A 22,919-nucleotide genomic window follows, 5' to 3' on the forward strand; every position below is an offset into this window, starting at 1 on the left:
ACCTTCCAATTTAGTAATAGGAATTTTTATCTTGAAAACGCACTTATTTTTAGCTTTCCCTATCAGATCTATAGGTTAGTTCAGGTGTATATAATACCAGCATGGATGCAACTCTTCTTTAACAAAATTACTAACTACTTCATACTCACGGAGAAAAAATTAAACACAGAATAATGTTTAAATTACTAGCAGTAGCTGCAATACAATAGTAAACTGTCACCTCCTTGTCATGCGAGTAAACCAAGTAGTTGTTTTCAGTCACTTTTCATATGAAAGAATAAAATTTTTTAAAAAAGGGAGGGGGGGGGGGGCAGAAGAGTACTTTACAATCCAGGCTTATACACCCTAAAGAGGTCACTAAATTGAATAGGCCAAGAAATAAAAACTATAGCTTAATGCCCAAGTGGGCTGAATTTTACTGTTGGAGGAAGAGGTCCTGAAACGTTCACTAACGGAAACAGATTGTGCGTTCATACAGCTGGCATTAGAAAGGTTTTCATTATTCACTAAACCAACAGCTTTCAACACGGTATTATTTCCCGCTCTTCTCCATTTTCTTGCGCTATTAGAGGGAATAATTCTATTCCTAAGGTGAAAGACTTCATGCTTATTCTATCAAAAAGTTTAAAAATTCCACAAAAAAAAACATTCAGAAGTCAAGCATGGTTATAAAATTGTGTAAGATGGGGTGGAAACAATATTTAGTAACCCCATAACATCTTATATCTACTTACTGCACATACTAGAAGTCTACTACAACATACACTTTCCTGTATACCAGATGGTGCTAAAAGTAATTTACAAATAAAAACCTGTCCCCATACATGCAACAAATGACAAGGCTTGTCTCCCTAATCTTGTACTCAACATAATCAGCACTAAACTGAAAATGGAGACCAGCACAAACCAGTTTCAGAAACCACAGGGAAAACCAGTTTAAAACTAGTTTCCGTATGAAATAGAACATTTTCATAGCACAGGCAAGCCAAATGACAGTATACCCCTTGACCAAAACCTGTGCTAGTATAGCTTTTAGACTACAGTGGATTTATCAATGCAGCACTCTTCATTTTGAAAAATCTCTTTGAAGGTATGTACATGTTTCTAGACATTCTTTCAATCATATTTCTGACCTTCCTATCAGATCCTTATGTCACAGTATAAGGTTTTATTTATGTTACATGATGCAATCTATCTGCAGACCTGAACACCAAGGACAAAAATGAAATGAAAAATACAGAGGGTCAATCAAGTTCTACAGTAGCAACAAACACAAGTAGACTAGGTTTTTCAAATTCACAGTTCATTCAATAAAAAGTAATTTCCAAGGAACATCCAAAGGTATTTCTCTATATCTATGCCATACTAGAGTAAATCTAAGGTGCTGAGAGAGCAATGTTTGATATTTAATCAACAACTAAGCTACAGACTTTGGACAACTACCTATAACAGCAGAGACAGACATGGACAAAGAACAACGATGCATTACAGCCTTTAAATAGTAATCAAGATTTTAGTTAAACTTTAAACACCATTCTGAAGAAGTGTGGAACTTCAGCATTTTTTCCTTCCAGTTTTTATTTATTTGGTAATAATAACAGTCAACATTATTTGTTTTCAGATTTAAAAAAAATAATAAAAAGAGTATTTGGTAAAGATTAGCTTTTCTTCTTTCTTCGTGGTTCAAATATTCTTTCATGTCTGTATGTGACCTCCTCTTCATTTCCTCCTGAAGAAAAGTATAAAACAAATTCTTGTGTTTGGATGAGTCACCCAAACTTTATCCTGCTTTATGCAGGATACTGTTATTCTGTACTTTAAATACAGACTAATAAAATCAGTACCCATGATTTAGAACAGTCAAGAGGCAATAAAGCAACCACTCAGCTATCTGAATCCTCAGAATTAAACATGTTGACATAAAGTTTTCTTGTGATCATCATTTTTATATCACATAAGTTCATTCTAAATATTAAATTCTTCTCCAGTACTGGTTAAAAAAAAAAAAAAAGCTTTGTCATCTGTATTTCATATAGTTGGAAACGAAGAAAGATTTGTCTGATGACATGCAGTGCTAGTACTAAACAAGGATTCAGACCCTTCTGCATGCCATCCTTTTTATTTCCCTCTGCCTGTACCATCTGAACGACACCGTCCTACTACTAAAAATGCATGATGATATGACTATGGCATTAAAGCAGCAATGCCGCACACTAACATCAAAACTCAGCAGTCTTTATCTGGCCACACAGAAAACTCAAAATATGTGCTTGGTGACTGCAAAAGATTTGACTTAGGTAAATCGTTCTACATAAAATAAAGTTACTGGAAGACAAACATAATGAAAAACCACTTGCATGTGGCACCCAGATTGTTTTTCTTCTCACGTCTATCACCTTCCAGATCCTACAACAACTGAAGCAGAGACTGAACCAGAGGGATATTTCACAAACTGATGAAGAAGTTTGGATCCATCCCTTCATGTAAAACAAAACAACTAAACTCCATGTTATTTCATATGAGAAAAAAAAGCCCCCTCCCTCGACAGCTGTAACCATAGCAGATGAACACAGAAAAATAAAAGCTAAGTCCACACCACATAAACAGCTGTTACTGATTGAGACTATCCAACCTACTGAAAATTGGACAAAATTCACAGAATCACAATCTTCCAAATACAGAGCCTCTGCACATTAGGTGGTGACCAAATCACTGTTTTAAGCATATGGTCTTAAAGCTTTTATTAACAGGTAATTAATATAATGTTCCAAAATAAGAAAGCAAGTGACACTTCACCTGCACTAAAGAAGGTTGCATGTCACTGGCTGAGAAGATACACTGCTGCTGGCAATACCGGGAGTGTTTTGACATTTCACTACGGTAGCAGCAAAAGCTTCAAGCACAGTAGGTATAGCTTCAGAACGGAGCACTACATTCAACTTTCTGTTTACATAGTGAAAGACTCATTAAATTAAGTTTATTACTAGCAAAAGCTGCCAATATAAACATAGTATTCTTGTTCTTAACCAATGGGATGTACCAAGAAAAAAGTATTTTAAATAAATTTGTTACCAGAAACTTTTGGTGCTTTTCACTTTAACAATTTAAAACAACCTTGGACACAATATAGCATCCTCCCCCCAAAAAACACCCTTATGGGTTATAAAACCATATATATTTAAAAAAAAAAATTATATCTTCCATTATGTAAAACTCTACCACCAAGTTTCAGTGACTTTCATCCTTAAAATCCAAGGTCAGCTCCTCTGTGGCAGTGATATAATTCCAGTCATATTTTGTAGATCAAACACTGGCAAGAAATCATCAACTGATAGCTGCAGAGATTGGTTACTGTGGTAGCATTTTTTTTTCCTTTTTAAATTAGGCAGCTTTTGTTATGGATTGCTTCACTAGACAAATAGCCAAATGCTTTGGCATTACTCTGCCATTAGTTGAAAACTGAAAATGTACTTTTAATCAGCATTTGCACACACTCCCCAACTGACACTGAGGCTACTAATATTTGGAAGAGTTCCTGTATTTTCACTCCATCATGTACAAAGCAGGAGAGAGCTGTGCTCATTTGATAGCATGGCTGTCTTTTTTTCTTTTTTTCCCCTGAATCTGTTAACAGAGACTGAACAACTATAGGATACCAATGACCCGCTCTGCAATCTGATCAATACAGGTGAAATACTGGGAGTGAACATTCCTCTTGTGAATACACACACGAAATCCGCACACATCTCACGTGGCAGTAAAAGTATTAAAGCTGAATACAGTGGCTTTTCTCCTTTCTTAAACTAAAAGTGAAAGGCTTTAATCCTAGCATGGAATAAAACAGAATATAAGAACACGTAAAACTGTCAGAAAATAGAACTGTCCTTTTCCAGTTAACTATATTGCTATATATAAATCCATCACATTGGAACAATGAACAAAAGACAATTCTGTTTCTTTAAAGCTTATCTTTTTCAACTCTGAAGTAGATGTTCTGAAATTACAGATCAAAAATAGAAAATTCATCGAGTCAGAAGCTAAGAGAGAAATAACAGCACAAGAACTATAATAAACAAGAAAAAAATACTTTCTTCAAGAACAGAGAATCATTTGGCCTTTCGACTACTTACTGGGCAATGAATTTCAGATCAGATCCCACTAATTGCTGCGTTTTCAGCTCTTCCCTGTGCTTGCTGGCTCAAATTAACACAACAGATTGTTCTTACTGATTCAGAATTATGTGGCAACAAATTTAGGAAAATGAGATCACTTTCATATTAAATATGCAACCTTCATATTAAATATGAAGCGCTTTGAAAGCTCATAAAACCAAAATCCTGCAAAGGGATACATGAGTGTCAGCCATGATGACCTGGAGGCTCTGTATTAACAGAACTCTGGCTAGTGATCTGCTAAATTAACACTCTTTGTATAAAGTTGGTATCTATCCAGTTGATGAGATTGCTGTGGACAGATGGGTGCATCAGCTCAGAGTCACAGCTGTATCTGCAATCCACTTTTTGTTAGGAGTAAAATTCTAGGGTCTCAATGGCAAGGATCAGCTCTAGATGAACATCTATTCATGTTCAAACTAGTATAAATACAGTTTACCTGTCAGCTGTATTTTAACAAAGAAAGAAATAGCAAATTACTGCAGTTCTGGTTTAGTTTTTGGTTTTCTTTTTTTAAAGTTTTAAGGCATATATATTCTGAAACAGTTAAGCACCCTCCATTTCTTAGTCCACCATGAATGCATTCCCAGCATAGCCCAGCACTGCACTCACAATTCCACTGCTGCACTGCCTAATAAAAGTTTTAAGAACTCCTTCTTTCAAGGGCTGACACAACCATAGCAAAGCAGGCAGAAGATACTCAACACTTTACATCTCTAGTGTAATGTCAAGGTTTAAACTTAACACTAAAATCCTAAGGCTTGCACTGAACGAGATCAAGGGCTGACACCAGTTTATTTCTCTAGGCAACTGCACTCGACTGCAGCTCCAGCAAAACAGACCAGGCAGACAACTGCAGGGAGGAGGATGATAAATTTTATCAGAGCTGTTCATCACCACCATAAAACTCTGAAGTCGAGTTCAGCATGTGCTGAAGTGATACAATTACACATGGCAAGGAAGTGGAGGTCTGGATTAGTTTTACACAGCCTACATTGACCTGTCCGCTCTAGTTTTAGAACACATTAAATCTTCAGCTAACACTTACCAGTGCACCCTTAAATAACACGTATTTAATACTACATGAAATAACTCAGTTAATACTTTAGATAGAGCATATATGCAAAAGCATAAATACAAAATGAATTTGAGAACTGTTAAGCTCTTCTTAAATGTAGCAGTCAACCAGGAACTATTCAGTAGGAATGTATTTATAGAAGTGTTTCTTATAGATCACCCAAGGTCAAATACCATTAAATGCTATCATCAATGTGTACATGCAGTACACATAAAAATGTCACTTTGTTAAATTAGCAGATGACACAAAGTGGTAGAAGAGCAAATAATAAGAATACAGTAGTTTTACAAAGTGATCTGCACAATCTAACAGTAATACACAAACCAGGTTTTCATAACCACTAGTGCAATGTTACATGACCAAAAAGAGTAAGAGACCGTATCACGGCTACGACAATAAAAAAGTTATTTATCTTAGCATAGGTAACCTAACACGGGCTTTCAACATGATACAATGAGAAAAAGAACACTCAGTGGATGTCTAAAGGAGGCTGCAAAAACCACTTCCCTTTGTAGATGTCTTTGCTGAAACCTACTATGGAACAATGTCTACAGTTCTAGCATTGCCATTTTCATCTCTTTATCAGACCACCACCAGAAGAAATCCAGCAGGTGCAGGCTATGCATTTGAACCATGCTAATGAGTAGAAAGTCCACTGTAATTACCTTTTTTTAAATTTAGCAGAAAAAGGATGGTGATAACCATGCTGCACATTTCAATTTACATTTTTTAAAAATTTTGGCTTCATAACTAACTACCCGGCCAAACTAAATGGCGAGTTCTACATCACTTAACACCTGTGAATTGAGACAGCATGTCTTCTTCAAAGATGTATTTTAATCAAGCACAAACGATTATGCTCAAACAGGCATAAATAGACAAGTGTTAAGGCATACAGTATAGCAAAAATCACAGTAGAAAATCTAACAGTCTCTCCTGAGCCCCAAAGGGGGATGGGAGGAAAATAATCAGTCAATGTATTTGGCTTCATAGATTCTCCTACTGAAGAAATCGATGGATGTGGTCAGCCATCCTGTGGTCAGGAAGGTACATAAAGAAAGTCTCTTCTAATTCAAAGCCACTGAATAAATTACCTCTTGATAGGCAGTGGAACTGGTATCTAGAGAAAGACAGCTTATTACCTCAGCTTTTCACATCTTTCAAATTTGCAGCATGTGTTGTAGATTAACAGTTACTTTTTTGCTTTTTACGGCTTCCCAAAAATAAAGTATGCACACAAAATGCAGAATAGCAGCTGTTTATGACTTTTTACAGTGTAAGGAAATGAATTCCATTTTGAATTCCATTCCACGTTTTTAGTTTTGGTTATGTTATTTTTGGAGGATGAAATAGCGGCATTCCAGCTAGTCTTTTTAAGACATTTTCCCCAACTCTTAGTTTCTGTTGCTGTATTTCTACTTTTAACTGAAAACACATTTCCACTTATGATAATTTACACTGAAAGTGAGCTGTTTAGTAAACAAGAAAATTTTGCACTTTGAATACGATGTTTTCATACTCAAGACTGCCTAGTAGAATGCCAATTCAAAATTAATGTCAAATAGCATAAAAAAATATACCAAAGCCCAAAAGAAAAAGCTTTTAGGGGAAATCTATTGCAAATTTCCTAAATAAAAATAATAAATAACATGAAGTAGTTAATTATTTCATACACAGACATGTAGAACGCACAAGCTAGGATATTTGACCGATTAGCATTATATTTTACTTGCTGTTAATTTTTTTAACAGTACTTACAGAGAGAGTGCAGAAAGCAAAGTGATGACCCTTACCATAAAAAAATATGTATTTACAATCCAGCTAACACTCTCCCATTGGTTTGCTGATTTGTCCAATGTATTACATGAAGTGGTCTATATTATCAGCATACAAAACAAAACAAAAAATCGAGTGCTAAGCAGCCCAGTCTCAATTTCGCAATCAGAATTTCTCTTCAGAAACATAAACGGTTTTTAGTGTACCTAATCTATGTCCAAGGCAGGGGAGGCAAGAGAATAAAAGAAACACACTGTTGAGTATAAAAGCAGAGTGTGAAAAAGTCTGCTGGGGTTAAGTATTAACCTGATGCATTTTTCAGAACGACTGTACTATTTTTAACTGCTCTTTTTTGGCCACAGGTCAAAGTTTTCCTAGCAAAACACCAAAGTGAAAATGCCGGGAGTGAAGCCCAGAGGCAGCAATCTTTGCTGTGGCCTAGGCAAAAACTTATCTGAATACAGTTAGATGTGTAGCACTGTTTCCCACTCCCTTCATTGACTATGGCTGTCATTATCCCTCTGAACATCTATGAGAGGAGTAATACAGTGCTAAAGCCTCAAGAACATTTTTCAGATGTTATAGGAAATTCCTATATTCTCCACACAGCAGAGGCATACATACTGTTCAGTCAGTTCCTGTATTTTTGGCCAAACAGAACTGAGTCATTTGAAAGCAGAAAAAAAAAAAAAAAAAAGAAGACTCAGTGTAAGTGCCTTGAGCAACTCTTGGAAAGACTGGGATTTTTTTTTCCCCCTTTTTCTGTTCCTTATAACTGGGACACATTGGAAATCTCGGGACAGACTGGAAATGTAAGGTTTGAAGACTCTTAAATTCAGTTAAAAAAAAAGTAAAATAATAATAATAAAGACTCCCTCTCACTGCCTTTCCAGGGTTTGGATGTTTTAAATGGGGAAATATAACTCCCATCCCACTCCTTCCTGAGGGCATGGATTTCTTACTAAAGGAAATTATATTTCATACGCTCACACAGAAAAATTCTATTTGAAATAGGAGACAGACGAATCAATTTGCCCCAATGGAAAATAAACGTGACCCCACAGGACCCCCCAGTTACATTTCTCCCTTAGGCGTGTCCTTTTCCTGAATTATTTCCACATCGCACAGAAAACCTCAACTTTACCAGAGGACGGTTTTACAGGGAGGTCCAAAGGACGGGCACTGGGGCCTGGCAGCGCACACAAAAGCAGGTACTTGGGGAACGGACACGCTATGATTACGAGGCGCGAAAGTAAACGGTATAAACGATGCTGAGAGAAAAAAAAAAAAAAAAAAAAAAAAAAGAGGCGCTTTCCTCCCCAGGGTCAGATCTTTCCAGAGACACTTCTGTTTCCCCAAAATAAGCTGTACTTAACCAGAGAGGGCTCGCTCTCGGCTCACGGCGCAATCCTCCCAGTACCCCCCCCCAAAAAACAGCCCCCGGGGGCGAGGGCCCGCTCCCCGCCCCCTCCGCGCCCGACGGGGCCTCCCCTCAGGTGCCCGGGTGCCCCCCGCCGGCGGCCCGGCCAGGGGCGTGGAGAGGCGCGCCCCCCACCCCGGGAAGGAGCCTTCGTCCTCCCCCAGGGAAGCTCCTCCGGGACGCGGGAGCCCTTTCCTTCCTGCCTGCCTTCCTTCCCCCTCCCGCCCGCCCGAGGCGAGGGCAGCGCTCCCTTTGTTACCCCGCCAAGCGCTTCCCCCCGCGGCGCGGCCGCCCCCCTCACCAGCAGGCTCTCCACGTTGACCGGCGAGCGCGGGTCGCGGATCATGGACTCCAGCTTCCTCTGGCGGCCCTCGAGCATCCCCGCCGCCGGCTCCAGCGCCTCCGCCGTGAGGGGAGCCGCCGACATCTTCACCGCCGGCTGCTGGCTCATCCTCCGACCCGCCTAGCGGCGGCGGCACACCGTCCCCCGCCGCCGGGAGGAGGGGACTGAGCGGGGTCGCCCGGCGGGCCGGCCCGGGGCCTAGCGCGGTGGAGAAGCCGGGGGAAGGGCGGGGGCCGCGGCGGGCCGGGCCTGGGCGGCGAGGCGGGAGCAGAGGGCAGCGCGGGGCCGTTGGCCGCCTCGCGGCCGCCCGGGCATGAAGGGCGCGGGGAAGCGGCCGCTGCTCCGCCCGGGCGCTGGGAGAGGGAGGGGAGAGGTAGGTGGGAGGGAAGGCGGGAGGGAGGGAGCGCTTCCCGCCGTGCCCCCGCCTCTCCCCCTGCTCGGGGCGTCCCTCAGCGGGCGCCGGCTCACTGCCCGCTCCCCGCCGCCGGCCGGGCCATCGCACCGGCCGAGCGCCCGCTCAGAGGGAGGAGGGAGGCGGGGAGGGAAAGGGGGAGCGGCCGCCGCGGAGCGGGGCTCGGGGCTCGGACTCCGGCTCCTTCTCCTCCGCCTCGGCTGCTGCTCGGCCGGGAGCTGCGATCCCTGCCGGCCTCACCTCGCCGCTCACTCCATGCTGCGGCCGCCGCCCGGCCGCTGTGCGCTGCTAATGCTGCCGCTGCGCCCGCCCCCCGCCCGGCCCGGCCCGGCCCGGCCCGGCCCGGCCTCCTCCTCCCCCGGCCCCGCGCCGCGGAGGCGGCCTCCCTTACCCACAAGGCCCCGCTGCGAGCGGCGGCGCATAGCTCAGCGCTCACTCACCGCCTAACTATAACCCTGAGCTCAGCGGCCCGCGGCCGGGAGGGGAGGCCCGGGGCCGGGGAGCCCGTGGCCGGGGAGTCCGGGCCGCCCCTCCGTGCCCAGCCCGCCGCCCAGCCGCAGCACTAAGGTGACCTCCCGTTTTTGCCGCCCCCGAGGCAGCCGCCGCGGGCAAGGCCCGGTGGAGGGGCCGGGCAGGGGCACAGCAGCCCGAGAGAGAAAAGGCTGCCTGGTGACTGGGTGAATTTTGGCTGAGACTTCCTCCTGTCCGCTCAGCGTGAAGCACACACGCAGAAAAAAATAATAAACATTTGAGAAAATGGGTGAGCAGCGTTTCAGGTAGAGCAGCAGTGCTCAGGGCATGTTCAGGAGGGAGGATGGAGAGCTGGAAGGTGAGAAGCTGTGCCAGGGAAGATGCAGACCTCCCTCGTTCACCCTGAGGAAGATGATGTGTCGGACGTGGTTACAGCCACCTTGCTGTGCTCAGCGGACATTTCGAGGGGGACAGGGTGCTGTTTATCAGACCCAGGCAAGAGCAGGCTGTAGTGGGGAGAGGGCCGTTGGCCGCCTGAGTTGTGTCTGCGGGGATGGAGGAGGCAAGTTGGACGGCCGGGGTGACGTGGTGAGGTTGTGGCCGAGCTGTGGTTCCAGCAGCCCACGGATGTGGCTGACGATGCTGGGCAGAACAACAGAGACCATAGAAGTGCCGTCCACAGAGGTGGAGGGACCTCTGGGGGGAAAGGTTAACAGTTTTATTGTGTTGGCTTTCAGCTGATAGCTGGATGTCAGTGAGCTGATGTCAGGAAAATGGGCCAATATTTTAACTTGAAAGGAAGAGGAGAGGGAGTCAGAGAGAAGTAAATATGTGAGTCACTTGCATGGTTTTGAGTGAGATCACTGATATTCTGAGTCAAGGCTCTGGTGCTGAACAACCCCCAGCTCGAGGGAAGGTCAGGTCTGCATATCAACCCATACCCCATAACTGGATTGTGTATACTGTAAGTCCACTGAATCAAAATCCCCAAACGTGACAAAAAGACAGACGCACACACGTGAACATTTTAAAAAGTCAAATTGGGCGTTGTGACTCATGCTTCGTTCAGGGAACCACATTTGAGTTTGTAAGTTTTCTGAAGAAACTGGTGAAAATCTGTTTCAAGAGGCACTGTTTATGTCGTAGGACTGCTTCATCCCCAAAACAGATTAGGATCCACTTTACTGCAACACCAACAAAAAAATTACATAATTTGCTTGAGCAGTTTGCTTTGCAATGAGATAAAAGAAGTAGGTGCAACAACTAGAAGGGTTGCTACTAGGATTAGGACGTGGGTACTAGTAGGATCATGAAGTGACACAGCCTAGCGTGTCAACCATTAAAAGCTCTAAATTACCTAAAAGAAACATGATTTCTTCACATACAGCCTACTCATTGGCTCATTTCTTGTAAGTGCCACAACAAAAATGTTTTGTGTTTTTTAACAAGGGATTTAAAATAGGTTTGGACAGGAGACCAAACATGGGGAGTGTGTCTCCAGTGATCAATAAGGAACCCGCGCTGGGTTTTGCTACTGTCAACAATAGGGATGATTTCAATGAGCTTTGAGTTGAGCACCAGGTGATGTGGAGATCTAAGCTCTCAGTTTCCCCTTGGCTATAGGCAAGCTGCTTCTCTTTTCCTCATTTTTCTTATCTATAAAATAAGCTTTGTAAAAACTAATCTTTACTTTATCTAGCTTATATGATTTAGTGTCATTGTCCAGAGCACTATTTAAACAAAGGTAACAAATTCTTAAATAAGCATAACAGCCTTTTTTGCGTACAAAAAAAAAAAGTGTGATTGCGACTTCAAAAGCAAGTGTGTAGAAACAGTACCTTCTTGAAATTCTTATCCAATAGATCTGTTTCTCCAGCCTTCAGGATAGATCTGTTTACTGATGAAACAAGTTTTACTCTGTTACAGGGACAAATTGACAGCAGCATTCAGCTGAATTCCTTTGTACGACACAAATCCTCAACAAAATCATCAGCAGAAGCTTTATTGCTGGTTATAAGTGATTAAGTGACAAAAAGAGTACCCAGAAAGTCAGATCTTTCCCTCAGTATTTGCTAAAAACACTGTTTTAATATGTCCTAAAGGAAAAATAACGCCACCTTCTGCTGTCTTTTTACAGTTCTACCTTTTCTGCCTATAGTGGCATATATGTCTTATGATAACACTTGTCACTAATGTTGACCATCTAAGGAAGAACTGTTTTAACTTGGTCTGTGTCTGGTAGTTTTGAAGTCCGATCCAGTGAATTGTCAAATGTTGTTTACCATGTTTCGTAAGGCAAAGTCCAAGCCTTCCAGTGTGCATGCTGCAGCTTTAAGCCTGTGAGTCCACAGTTGGGTTCTTCACCTCTCTCTCTACTCCCTGAAATGCCATTTAACTCTTTAGGTGTCTACGGTTCAAATAGGTCTTAGGTGTCCCAAGGCAGTCAGGAATTTGCGGTTGACCATTTTCAGAACTGGCTGCATTTTTATGAGCAGATTTGTAAGAAGTTGGTAAACTGGGCTTATTGGTTAAAAGTCATTAGTTTCAGGTCATTCCTTTCAGGTATTTCCTAGGGATCAGGCCTTCTCAGGAAGAGAAATTTGGCTCTGGACCTCAGGCATGCTTTCACTACTAGCTATTGCAAAAGAAGAAAAAGGAGACAAACTACCCGTTTGTGCATCTGTTTTAGGAGAAAGGCCTGCTGTGTTTTTAGCACTTGCTGCTGGCTAGTTAAGGCTTTTGCAAAGCCTCTTTTTAAGCTCCCACTCTCTGCAGGTATTATATAGAGAGCATAAGAGCACTACTGATGGGTTCATTCTGCTAATTGGTAGGGTCCCTAAATTTAGATTTAGCATCTCATGTGGATCTAGTCCATTTTTGTGTTTTGCATATGGGAAGACAGATGCATAGAGAAGTTAAAAGTGAGTTGCCAGTGATCTCTTGGCCTATCTCTGCCTAGAGACATGAATTGACTCTCATCCTGAATGAGAACCAACTTGTGACAACAGAGTAAGGACAAAAAGAAAAAATAGTCCAAGCAAATACACAGTCTTTGAAAGCTGTCAAAATTAAGCCATGTCAAACTGCTACCAGCAAAGGTGCATAACCGTGTCATCCCTCCCCTCTGGGGCGTCCAGGACAGCTGCACTGACGGTTTGAACATCACAGTCAATCATTGTTGTTGTGATGGAAATAGGACAAGAGGTGGTTTGTTACATAATGAGGTCTCAAGGCTTTGGAGGTTGTAGCTCAATATCATCATTCTACCTCCAGAATATAGTTTACATTTATTTCACTGACATAAGGGTTTCTTTCTTTTTAGATTCATAAATGTGAAACAGGGATGGAAAGGAATATAAGTTTATTGTGTATTTTTCTTTTTTTTAATTTTCCTTTCTCACATGTTAGTGTTTAATCAGTCTAAGGGTTAATAATTTTTTTTCTGGGTTAAAAATAACCTTTAAAACCTTTAAAAATAACCCCCTTTTCTTCATTTTAGGTTAATGAAAACAGACAGGAAGAAAGGTACATGACTTCTATATTAGGAGATATAAAAGCACATGTTTTTAAAGGAGTCGCAAAGTCAGCCACAATCATCATTTTTGACTTGCTGATTCCAGTGTTGTCTTGGTGCAAATACTATAGTTATGTAAAGTCCTCAGAAAACCATTTTTTTAACATTCCTTCATTTAATTCATAGTACAGCATCTGTTGCATTGCAACTAGTGGCTTTAAATACAAGCAGCTTTTCAAACCCCATGTATTTCCAAACCAGCCCTCAGTAAGAATGACACTACCACATCAATCAAGAGCACAGGCCAGCTATAAAATTACAAAACCACTCAGCCATCCGTATAATTAAATGCAAACCAAAGTAATCAAGCAAATGTTAAAGAAAAATATCTTCATATGGTAAACTTTATAGGTAAAGGCCTACAACTACTGTTTCTTCTTGGGAAGGAATATATCTTTGTCTCTAATGGGTATGCCAGGTATCATTGCTTCCCGCTCTTTTAAACAGCATTTATAGCTGATAAATGCAGAAATACTAGTTGGTACTGTCTGTGCTGTGTTCAGTTCAGTATCTTAAACACAAATACCAGAGGATCAGGAAAAGGAGGTGTGAAACAAAAGTGGCTGCATAATGCCTGGGTGTGTCCTGATAATGCAGGGCTTGGTCTCTGCCTGTCTTTTAATTGGCCACATAATTCTCCCCAGCTAACTAACATTGCTTTGTTAATAAGGTAGTTTCGTAGTTTCTTGGATGCATTGAGAAGACAGAAGTGAAACTGTGAATCTAGGTTAATTGAAATGCTTACGTGATGCTGCTGTGCCAGATTCTCTGCTGTAAATCTCGGGAGGAAACTTGCAGTAAGCGTAGCTTGGAGAGTGAGAACAAAGTGACCTCAAGTTTTCCTTTGCCACTTTCTGCATTTAGGCGAAGTTTAGGCCTCTGTGTCCCATAGGTGTAAGTCACAGCAGTTCACGGGGCTGCTCTGATTTGTGAAATCCTCTCCATCGTGCTGTCAATGGGCTGCTTATACCTCACAGTACCTTGGAGCAGAGGAGGGTTTCTGCCGCTCTTATTTCTGCTGTGAGCATTATCTCCAGCAGTTTCTTTAAATGACACATTGTAAAGGTTGCAAAATTAGAAGCGTACAAAGCTGCTGGTCCCTCGGAAGTGCTGGCCATAGCCTCTTAAAGCTGTTTCTGCCTCCTTTCAGTTCTGACAAGGGGACTAAGGATTGATTCAGTCCTGTCACTTGCATGCCTGTAATACTTACCTTTTCCAGTGAACATGTGCCCATATGAACACAAGCATTTCTGATGATAGTTCAGCCTGGATTTAAGATCAAATATTTAAACACCTGCTTCCCTAAATGGAAGCCAAAGTCCAGAATTGGGCAAATAGGCTCATTATAGAAAACCTGGGGAGGATCAGACACGTTAGAAAGGAGTGCCCAACTGCATACTGAATAGAACTTCTTGTAAGAAATGTGCCTGAAGCCCTGTGTTTTCCCAGATGATATGTAATCTGAACAGCATGTCCATCCTGATCCGATCCAGAATTCTTTAGCAGAGTGAGAACCCACATACATATTCTCCTTTCTCCGTCCTGTAGTAATTTGTGCTGCATATTCTACCTCCAAATAAAGTTCCTAGCCATTATCAGGCAGGTTTGTGTGTGGTTTTGCCTCTTTAAGCATGCATTCTGCTGAAGCAGTCTTTATCTAGTAAAAATGCATTAATAAGAAGACGAAGAGGCCAGGAAGAAAAGGCTCTCTAGTCTATCAATGAGAGCGCTCAGCAGCATGGAGGCAGAGAGGCAGATAGCAAACTTAGCGACCTTCACAGTTAGACAGCTATTGCAAAGAGTATTGTTGGATTGTGATCTTGGATTTTGGTGTAAGAACCATCGTAGGTAAAAAATCCTTCTTTTGATCTGGCCTTTAGCCCTAAGTATGCAGGAACTGGCTTGGAAAGTGACAGTAAAACCCTGGGCACCGAACACTCCCTGCAATTAGGAGGAAATGCCTGTAGAAGATGACTCGTATAGAACGGGCTAAATAAAGATGATTATTGCTGTAGTTCTGTGTGCATCCCTGAATACCCACATTATGTGTCTCTCTATTAGCACTGTCATTGCTATGATCTGCTTTTCATCAAGACTTAGCTACTGTTAATTGTGGGGAAAACAAGCCAGTCTAGCTGATATGGGGTGTAAACAACTACGGTTGCTGTGCCTACTCTTGGGGAACTTGCAGGGGCTGTAAAATAGGAATAAGAACAGTTGTGTGTGCACTAGTGAAGATGTAGCTTTGTAGATAAGGGCTTACACTTGGCATGGAGAAATTATGTCATTTTGTATTTAAACAACATCAGAGTGGAGCAGCAAAGTAAACAGCACAGAGAGGCAGGGAATATCCAGGAATATCCAGGAATCCTGTTTTGTTTCTTCATGTTTGGAAAAAATACAATTTTCCTATTTCTTCTCATTTTGTCAAAGAAGAAGGACAGTCTTGTTTAACAAGGAGAGGAACTGAAATTGAGAATTGGGCAGAGATAGAGGAACAAGGCAGCCTGTTTTATGTGAGGTGAATAACTCAATTTGCTAAGTCCAGCAGAGGGTTGACTGAGAATGTGGTGGTGTCTGTAGGGACACCAACACCAAGGAGACTAAGAGTTCTGTATGTTACCAACCAATGCTGGCAGAAGAACATATGCATGTAAACTGTCCACAGATGAGCTTAGATGGAAAATAAGAAAGTCTCTAGCTATAAATGTTGGGCTTTTGGTACAACCTTCATACAAGTAAAGGCAGCAAGAAAATAACTACCTGCAGCATGATCAGTGCATTTTGAAAGGGCTGTACAATGTGACTGCCATCGCAGGGACTTGAGTTGGGAGCCCTCAATGTCTTTTTCAGTTCTTTGTAAGACATAATGGTTTGTAAGATGCCTAGTGCAGCCTGGATGAAAGTGAAACCAAACTATTTCACGACCAGTTAAAGACTTTGTGGAGGTTGCATTTTTGTTCAAAACCCACAGTGAATATAATAAAAACTAGCACAGTTTGGACGTAACCAAACTGGCCGGTTTTCCTTGCTGAAAGAAAATAACCTGAAGGTATTTCTTTGAGTGGACCATTAAATGTTCTGTTTGATCCAATGTAGAATATTTGCTGTGGATGCTTGAAAGCAGAGAGGCGGTCTCTTTTTTTAATCTCATAGTGTGGAGATACTTTGGTTAAGGAAATCCTACTTTCGTACAAGGGAATTTGAAGCAGAATTCTACTTCTTAGGAAGATGTCAAAGGACTGGTGAGACCTGAAGTGGAAGAAAGGGGAAATTCTTCCTTGCCTTGAAGCTGTTTCCCTGCACAAATGCACGGAGTTCGTTGGGTCAGCAGGGAGGAGCATGGCTTCCCACCCTGGGAACCAGCGTGCTCCCTTGGGAGGTGTGTCCCCATCCCTCTCTGTCAGGACAAAATCAGAGTGGTAACAGGAAGGACTGAGGGTAGCCTGCCTCAGAACAGCCTCTGCTAAGGGGTCTCTGCTACCTAAGTAAATGCTCTGATCATTGAGCTGTTGGGTAATTGGGGACTTTCCTCCAACAGAGTTTATCCCCTCCTTTGTTGTTTTTCCAGCCAAAACTATTCAGCAAATTTGAAGCAAATAGTTTAGACATGACTGAAACCACATTTTCCGGGGAATTAACTATTTAAATAAATAAATAAACCATCCAGCTCTAACTATTACCACTTTTAAAATCAATGCTGCTTCTTTTGCATCTAAATTAAAACATGTTTTTATCTTTTTTTAAGTATAAGAGTTCGACCCATCTACCCAGCCAGGGTAATAAATTAGGGCTCATTAATTATGCTGTTCTGGAGTGCATGAGGCCTATTATAGCACTTACAACTAATTCTTACTTCTTCAGCTTACCAATTTCTTCATCTCTTTGCAGCCCCTTTTGTCTTGTCAGTTCCAACAGTCAGTCCCTGTAGGAGGGGGGACTCTTCACTATTAAATTTTCATTTTTTTCTAGTCAACTAATTTACAACTAATAAAAAAATTAAAAGAAGTACTTTTGTCACTGAGCATCCTAGTAACATAGTTTAGATTATGCCATGCCACAAGATACAAGCTAAAACATAGAAAACAAACAAAAAAAAGAGATATATCTATCCATAGTTGATAATAGTGTAGGAAACATTACAGTAAAAGAGAATTCCAGTGCTGGATGTGATGCTGCCACAGAGCAGCAGCATGAAGAGAGATTTCAATACAGAAAAGAACAAAATTTGTTTTTTTCAGAATTTTCCGAGCAGCTGTCCAAGATTCCCCCATGACCGGTATTGCAGGCAGGCAGCTGCATAGCCCACAGAGTCGGTCAGCTGGTACTGCCACAGCCCAGACCCTCTGATCTTTCAAGACCTGGAAGCCCTTGAACTTGGGCTGTTGAAAAGACTTGGGTGGATCGTGTCTGATGTGCTGGAAAGAGCAGCAGCTAGCAATCGGGGGGGAAGCCATTTGCTTTCCACGAAATTGGAATTTGATCATGGAAAACTGTTCAACCAGAAGATTTCTGATCAAGCTCTCTTGGACCTTGTGGTGCACCAGCATTGCATCGCATCCTTCCAGTTCGGTGGTTTCCAAATACTTTCCCTAGGCCATGGTGAGCAGCCCTCTGATACAGTCTTTACAGCATTTTCATTACTGTTTGATGCTGAGTGTAATCTGCAGCTGGTGAGGAATGTGAAGTGGTGGTTTGGCGAGTCAGAAACCGGTGGAAGGATGGTTGTAGACACCCCTCTAGTGGCGCCGCAGCCTCGGGGAGCCAGCGAGCAGCCCGGGCACTCCGCAGTGCTCGCATCTATCTCTCGTTGGGTCTTTAGTTGCTGTGCACTTCAGTCAGTGTGGGGCTAGGGACCTTTCTGACATCAACGGATAAGAAATGGCAGATCACTTCTCCCTTTTATTGCCTTTCACCAAAGTTGCCCATGAAACTCCGCACCAGTCAGGTTGTTTAGAGTGTTTATTTCACGCAAGGCACGATGCTGGCAGGATGTACCTATTTCAGTTCCTCTCTGGCTGCTGTAAAAAGATGTACTGGGAGATTAAAAAGGTGTGAGGAAAGGGTTAATCTTATCTCTAAGTTTTTGAAAATGTCATATTATTTAACCTAGAGAGGGAACAATTTTGTTGTCATTGAAAAAATGCAAGTTATACTGAAGATTGCCCTCTACAACTACCTGAAAGGAGGTTGCAGAGAACTGGGGATGAGTCTCTTTAACCAAGTAACAAGAGATAGGACAAGAGGGAATGGCCTCAAGTTGCTCCAGGGAAGGTTTAGACTGGATATTAGGAAGTATTTCTTTACAGAACGGGTTGTTAGGCGTTGGAATGGGCTGCCCAGGGAGGTGGTGGAGTCCCCATCCCTGGAGGTGTTTAAGAGTAGGGTCGACATTGCGCTGAGGGATATGGTGTAGTTGGGAACTGTCAGTGTTAGGTTAATGGTTGGACTAGATGATCTTCAAGGTCCTTTCCAACCTAGATGATTCTGTGATTCTGTGATTAATCAGATGTTTCAGATTTTCCTGTCTCATAATACACGACTGGTAGACTACCAAAGGAACAAAAATTGCGGTATACGTAAAATAAACATAAGGAACATTTATTTGTACATTTGCACACTTCAGCTTATCCACTGAAATTGTCAATAAGATGCTACTTTTGATTATGTGTTTGGAACATTGAATTTATTTTGCCATTTCATTTGTTAAAAGACATGCAGTAGAGACAGAGAGCATCCATAAGCCCTGGGGAAGCATCTTTCAAGATAGCAGAGAGTTTTCTGATGCTGTCTTCAGAGAGGATGCTCTTCTAGGGCACCTGGGTGGTCCTGGCAGCCACTGTGATTGCTTCATGAAGCACAGCAAGAAGTCCAAGGACTGCCCTTGTTGGTGCTGGGCATCCTGTGGAGCATCCTGGGGAAGCTCTCAGGGGTCACTGCAGACCACAACTGATAGGAGTTTGCAAAGGCAATCAAGGCAGTCACCCCCTTTTTGCAGATGAGCACAGCACAGAGGAATGATATGTCCAGAGGCAGCAAGCTGCCTGATAGCAGAGTGATGTGGTGTTGAAAGGATGTATGGGTTTATATGTAAGTAAAACTGTCCTTGGAGGACAGCCCACACTGAGATTCTAAGTATATGGAAACAGAAACCCCAAATCTCGTCCTTCTGATAATCCTAGTTCTGTATCTCAGTAATCATCTGTACTACCAGTATTACCATTGTGAATCCGTTATTAAACTGAGAATTACCTATACAAAATATGGAAGTGTAACAATTCAGCTCCAAGTATAATTTATTCAGTTTATTCATACTCATTTCAAAGCCACAATTTGCCATCAATAAGACATATGCCTGTATGACTATTTCTAGTGAACCTCAATTTTGTTAAACTGATAAGAGACGATTAATTGAATAAACAGACACCATACTGATCAGGTTTGATTTCAAAGGTAATAACAATTTTTTTAAGTGGCGTTCAGGGGTTTTTTTTTCCCCTTTACAGCTATACCATTTTCTTTACGAATCATAAATGCCATTTTGTAGACTTCCCTCCTTACCCCCCAAAAATAGCTCCCACTTCAATTTAAGAAATGATCCATTGGCATAAAGCCAGCAGAGGGAGCATAAATGCCTGAGAAGTTTTCAGGCAACATTTATGTAAACAATTGTTGTTGTCTTGTTTTCATTTCTAGGCAACAGATCCTCAGAGACACATACATAGCATAGAGACAATATCTGGACAGCCTTCCAACCCCTTCTCTCCAGATTATAACACTCTACATGTTCTCCACGTAGAAAGGAACAGTATTTAACAGATGGGGGATATAAAGATACTTTCATTTGGAAAATACTTGTTTTTAAGACTCTATAGTGTGATCATCTAATGTCACAAATTGAATTCCTTTTTGAAAAGAAGAAAGATTCCTGAGCTTCAATATGCACTAAATTTATAATGCAGGCTAGAGAAACACATAACTAATCAATAAATACGCAGTAATCCATATTTTCCTTTTATGCTGTTCAGTGGCCCAGGGCTGTCAGTGGTTTTGATACTTTCCAAACAAAACCACTGATCTGTGCATTGAGACTGCCAACCTATGTGTCAACTTTGGCAATTAAAAGATTGTCATTTGTATTTATACCTTTATTCAGTTCTCCAAGAAAAATCTGCAATTAAGACTTATTTGATCTCAAAAGAAAGACAATGCTAATGTTTTCACAGTGTTTTGCTTTTATTTTCAAACCTCTAATCACAGGAAGAATTGATTCTGCAGTTCTTGAGGCAAATCTCTGTATTTCCCTCATGAATATTCTCCCAGGATGGGATCATTTTGCATAATTTCAAAGGTGTTTCTCTTCAGCTGAGTAAGGATAGCTTCTCACCAGTTTGAAAGCCTTGCACACATTGCTGGGCAGTTAAGGTTGAATCTGTCTCTAACACCAGGGGGATTTTTGCCATGAAAAATTGTTTCTTACACAAAACTAAAGTATTACCAGCATTGGTGATAAGAACATTGCTTGGTAAAAATGTTCTTTGATGATTTGTGGGGAGTAGCATTATCAAGTAAATCACAGTTCTCTGCTCCTGACTATGAATTCTGTGCAACCTTGTTTTAGTGTAAGGGACATGTGAGTGTATATTGTCCTGTTTTCACAGGTGTTTTAGTGATCATGAAGAGATCACAACTAACTTCTGGGAAGCTTGGTTTGATCCGTGAGTGCCCAGCAGAGTGTCTGGTGTTACTCAGAGTACTTTCATAGCTGCCGTATGTTCATGAGGAAATCGTCTGAATGTTCATGAGTCTCATTAGGGGAAAACAGGAGTTCATTCATTCATTCATTCATTCATTCTACATACAATTTATTTTCTGGACAGTTCTGAACAAGAGCACAGGCAGAGTACAACCTAGCAGATGGGAACGTCAGAAGACAGTCTCATCACAGTTTGCAGAAAGATGGATCTTACCAGTAACAGCATTAGAGACACTGACTGTGAGTCCTTCTTTTCAAAATCACAGTAACGCCTTCCCTTATTCCAGATGCCATGCTAAAATTTTACCACTTGCAGTATTTAGTAGAATATATTTGCTACACATACCCGTGTTCAAGAACTTCTTTTTGCATGCTTGTAAAGAAAAAAAGTAGGTAACTGCCTACAAACAGCTACTGCTGCAAATAATGGAGGGAATTTCCCCCTTCACTCATGTTTCCAGATCCAGAATTCTTCTGTTGGAATCCCAGCTGCCTCTCAAATATTTTTGTCACCCTAAATCTCAGCCAGAAATCTCAATCTTTAGAGAAGTCTGTATCTAGCTTCAAGCTTTACCATTAATGACTGGTATAATAAACATGGGGCCCACTGACCTTGTTTTACTCTTCAAGTTTGTAGATATTTGCTTCTAGTTGTGCTTAAAGGTCTGGGCCCATCTCTAATTTACAATCCCCTGTAAAACTTTATTATCCAAATAAATTCTGAAATGTTTTTACTGGACTTTGAAATCTTCTTCTGACAGATAACTTTTATTTTCACATTTGGAATGAACTCTTCTAATGTTGAGGTCACACTTTGTGCACACAAATGTTATCCTGGGTTTAGGAGCCAGCAAGCCTCTTAAGAATTTGTGTGCCTTGTAATTAAAATATATATATATATATATAAAAATACTGCATTATCTAAAAGCACATCTGTGCAGGATTTACATTAGAATCTACAAAAGACTGAAAGCAAAACTGTTCCAGAAGCTCGAATAGCTTCTTGCAAATTTTTAGATTCCTAAATTTTTAATTTGAAGTGCTAATGCTAGGTTTTCCTTTTGAAGAAGGATGCTATGAAATGTTAGAGGCCTAATAAAAGTCATTAAAAGACTAATGATGTCCTGAGCTTATATCTTTTGAATTTGCTGTTATAGCTTCTAGGATCGTCTCCTGTAGTCCCATCAGTTAATCCAGGGGTGATTACAAATGCTGCCTCACGCATGGCTCACGTTGTGAGGAGCTACTGTAAGCCACTGTCCCGATCCAATGTCGGGGGAGGTTTCGATATGATCCCAAGAGCGAGATTAAGACACAAACGAGGTCAAATGCCGTATACCCAAAACAGGTTTTTATTATTAAAGAAGTGAAGAGGGGTAGCGATAGGACAGAATGGAAGGAAAAGACAGAAGTAAAGCAAGGATGCAGAATAGGGCTGCAAGAATAGTCACCACCATGGATCCAGCTGTGTCCCGTTGGTCCTCAGTCTTCAGTTCTTTGGTGGTGGGTGCACACGGATCTGGCTTCGATGGTAGATGCACACTGAGCAAAATTTTCTGCTGCCTTTTTAAATTCATCGTATCCCCTGATTAGCATATCTGCTCGCCCTTTTTTTTTTTTTTTCTCTGGTCCAACAGGTTTTGTTGCATCTGGCTTCAGGGCAGGAAGTTTCCCTCTTGTCAGTTCATTAGCAATGCATGTATGGAGTCTGGTCTACACAGTAGAGCCACAAACGGCTACAGGATGGGGCCAACTCAGCACACCTCTGCCCCTTTGAGGCTTGTCTAAAGAGTGCGGACAATGCAACCGCAAGGAAGTGGGGGGGTGCATCCTTCAATACACTCCTGCTTCTCTGGGCGACATCCCCCAGACCAATTCACAGGCGGCAGCAGCTTCTCTTGGAGGTTTGCACAGACA

The 22,919-nt window shown here is 41.8% G+C and overlaps 1 protein-coding gene across 3 annotated transcripts in view; it reads right to left on the bottom strand.

Annotated features, from left to right (window-relative positions):
- Positions 1–9,537, bottom strand: part of ROCK2 (Rho associated coiled-coil containing protein kinase 2) — a 101,181-nt gene extending 91,644 nt beyond the window's left edge. For all 3 annotated transcript variants that reach the window (XR_012622682.1, XM_074820066.1, XM_074820065.1), the window contains exon 1: positions 8,748–9,537. Coding sequence is in view for 2 of the 3 variants with exons in the window: in XM_074820066.1 (XP_074676167.1) it covers positions 8,748–8,897 (150 nt within the window). In the remaining variant the exon portion in view is untranslated. The remainder of the gene's footprint in view (positions 1–8,747) is intronic.
- Between the last annotated feature and the right edge of the window lie 13,382 nt (positions 9,538–22,919).

The sequence above is a fragment of the Strix aluco genome, chromosome 3 (assembly GCF_031877795.1).
Source record: "Strix aluco isolate bStrAlu1 chromosome 3, bStrAlu1.hap1, whole genome shotgun sequence".
In the NCBI taxonomy this organism is placed as follows: Eukaryota; Metazoa; Chordata; class Aves; order Strigiformes; family Strigidae; genus Strix; species Strix aluco.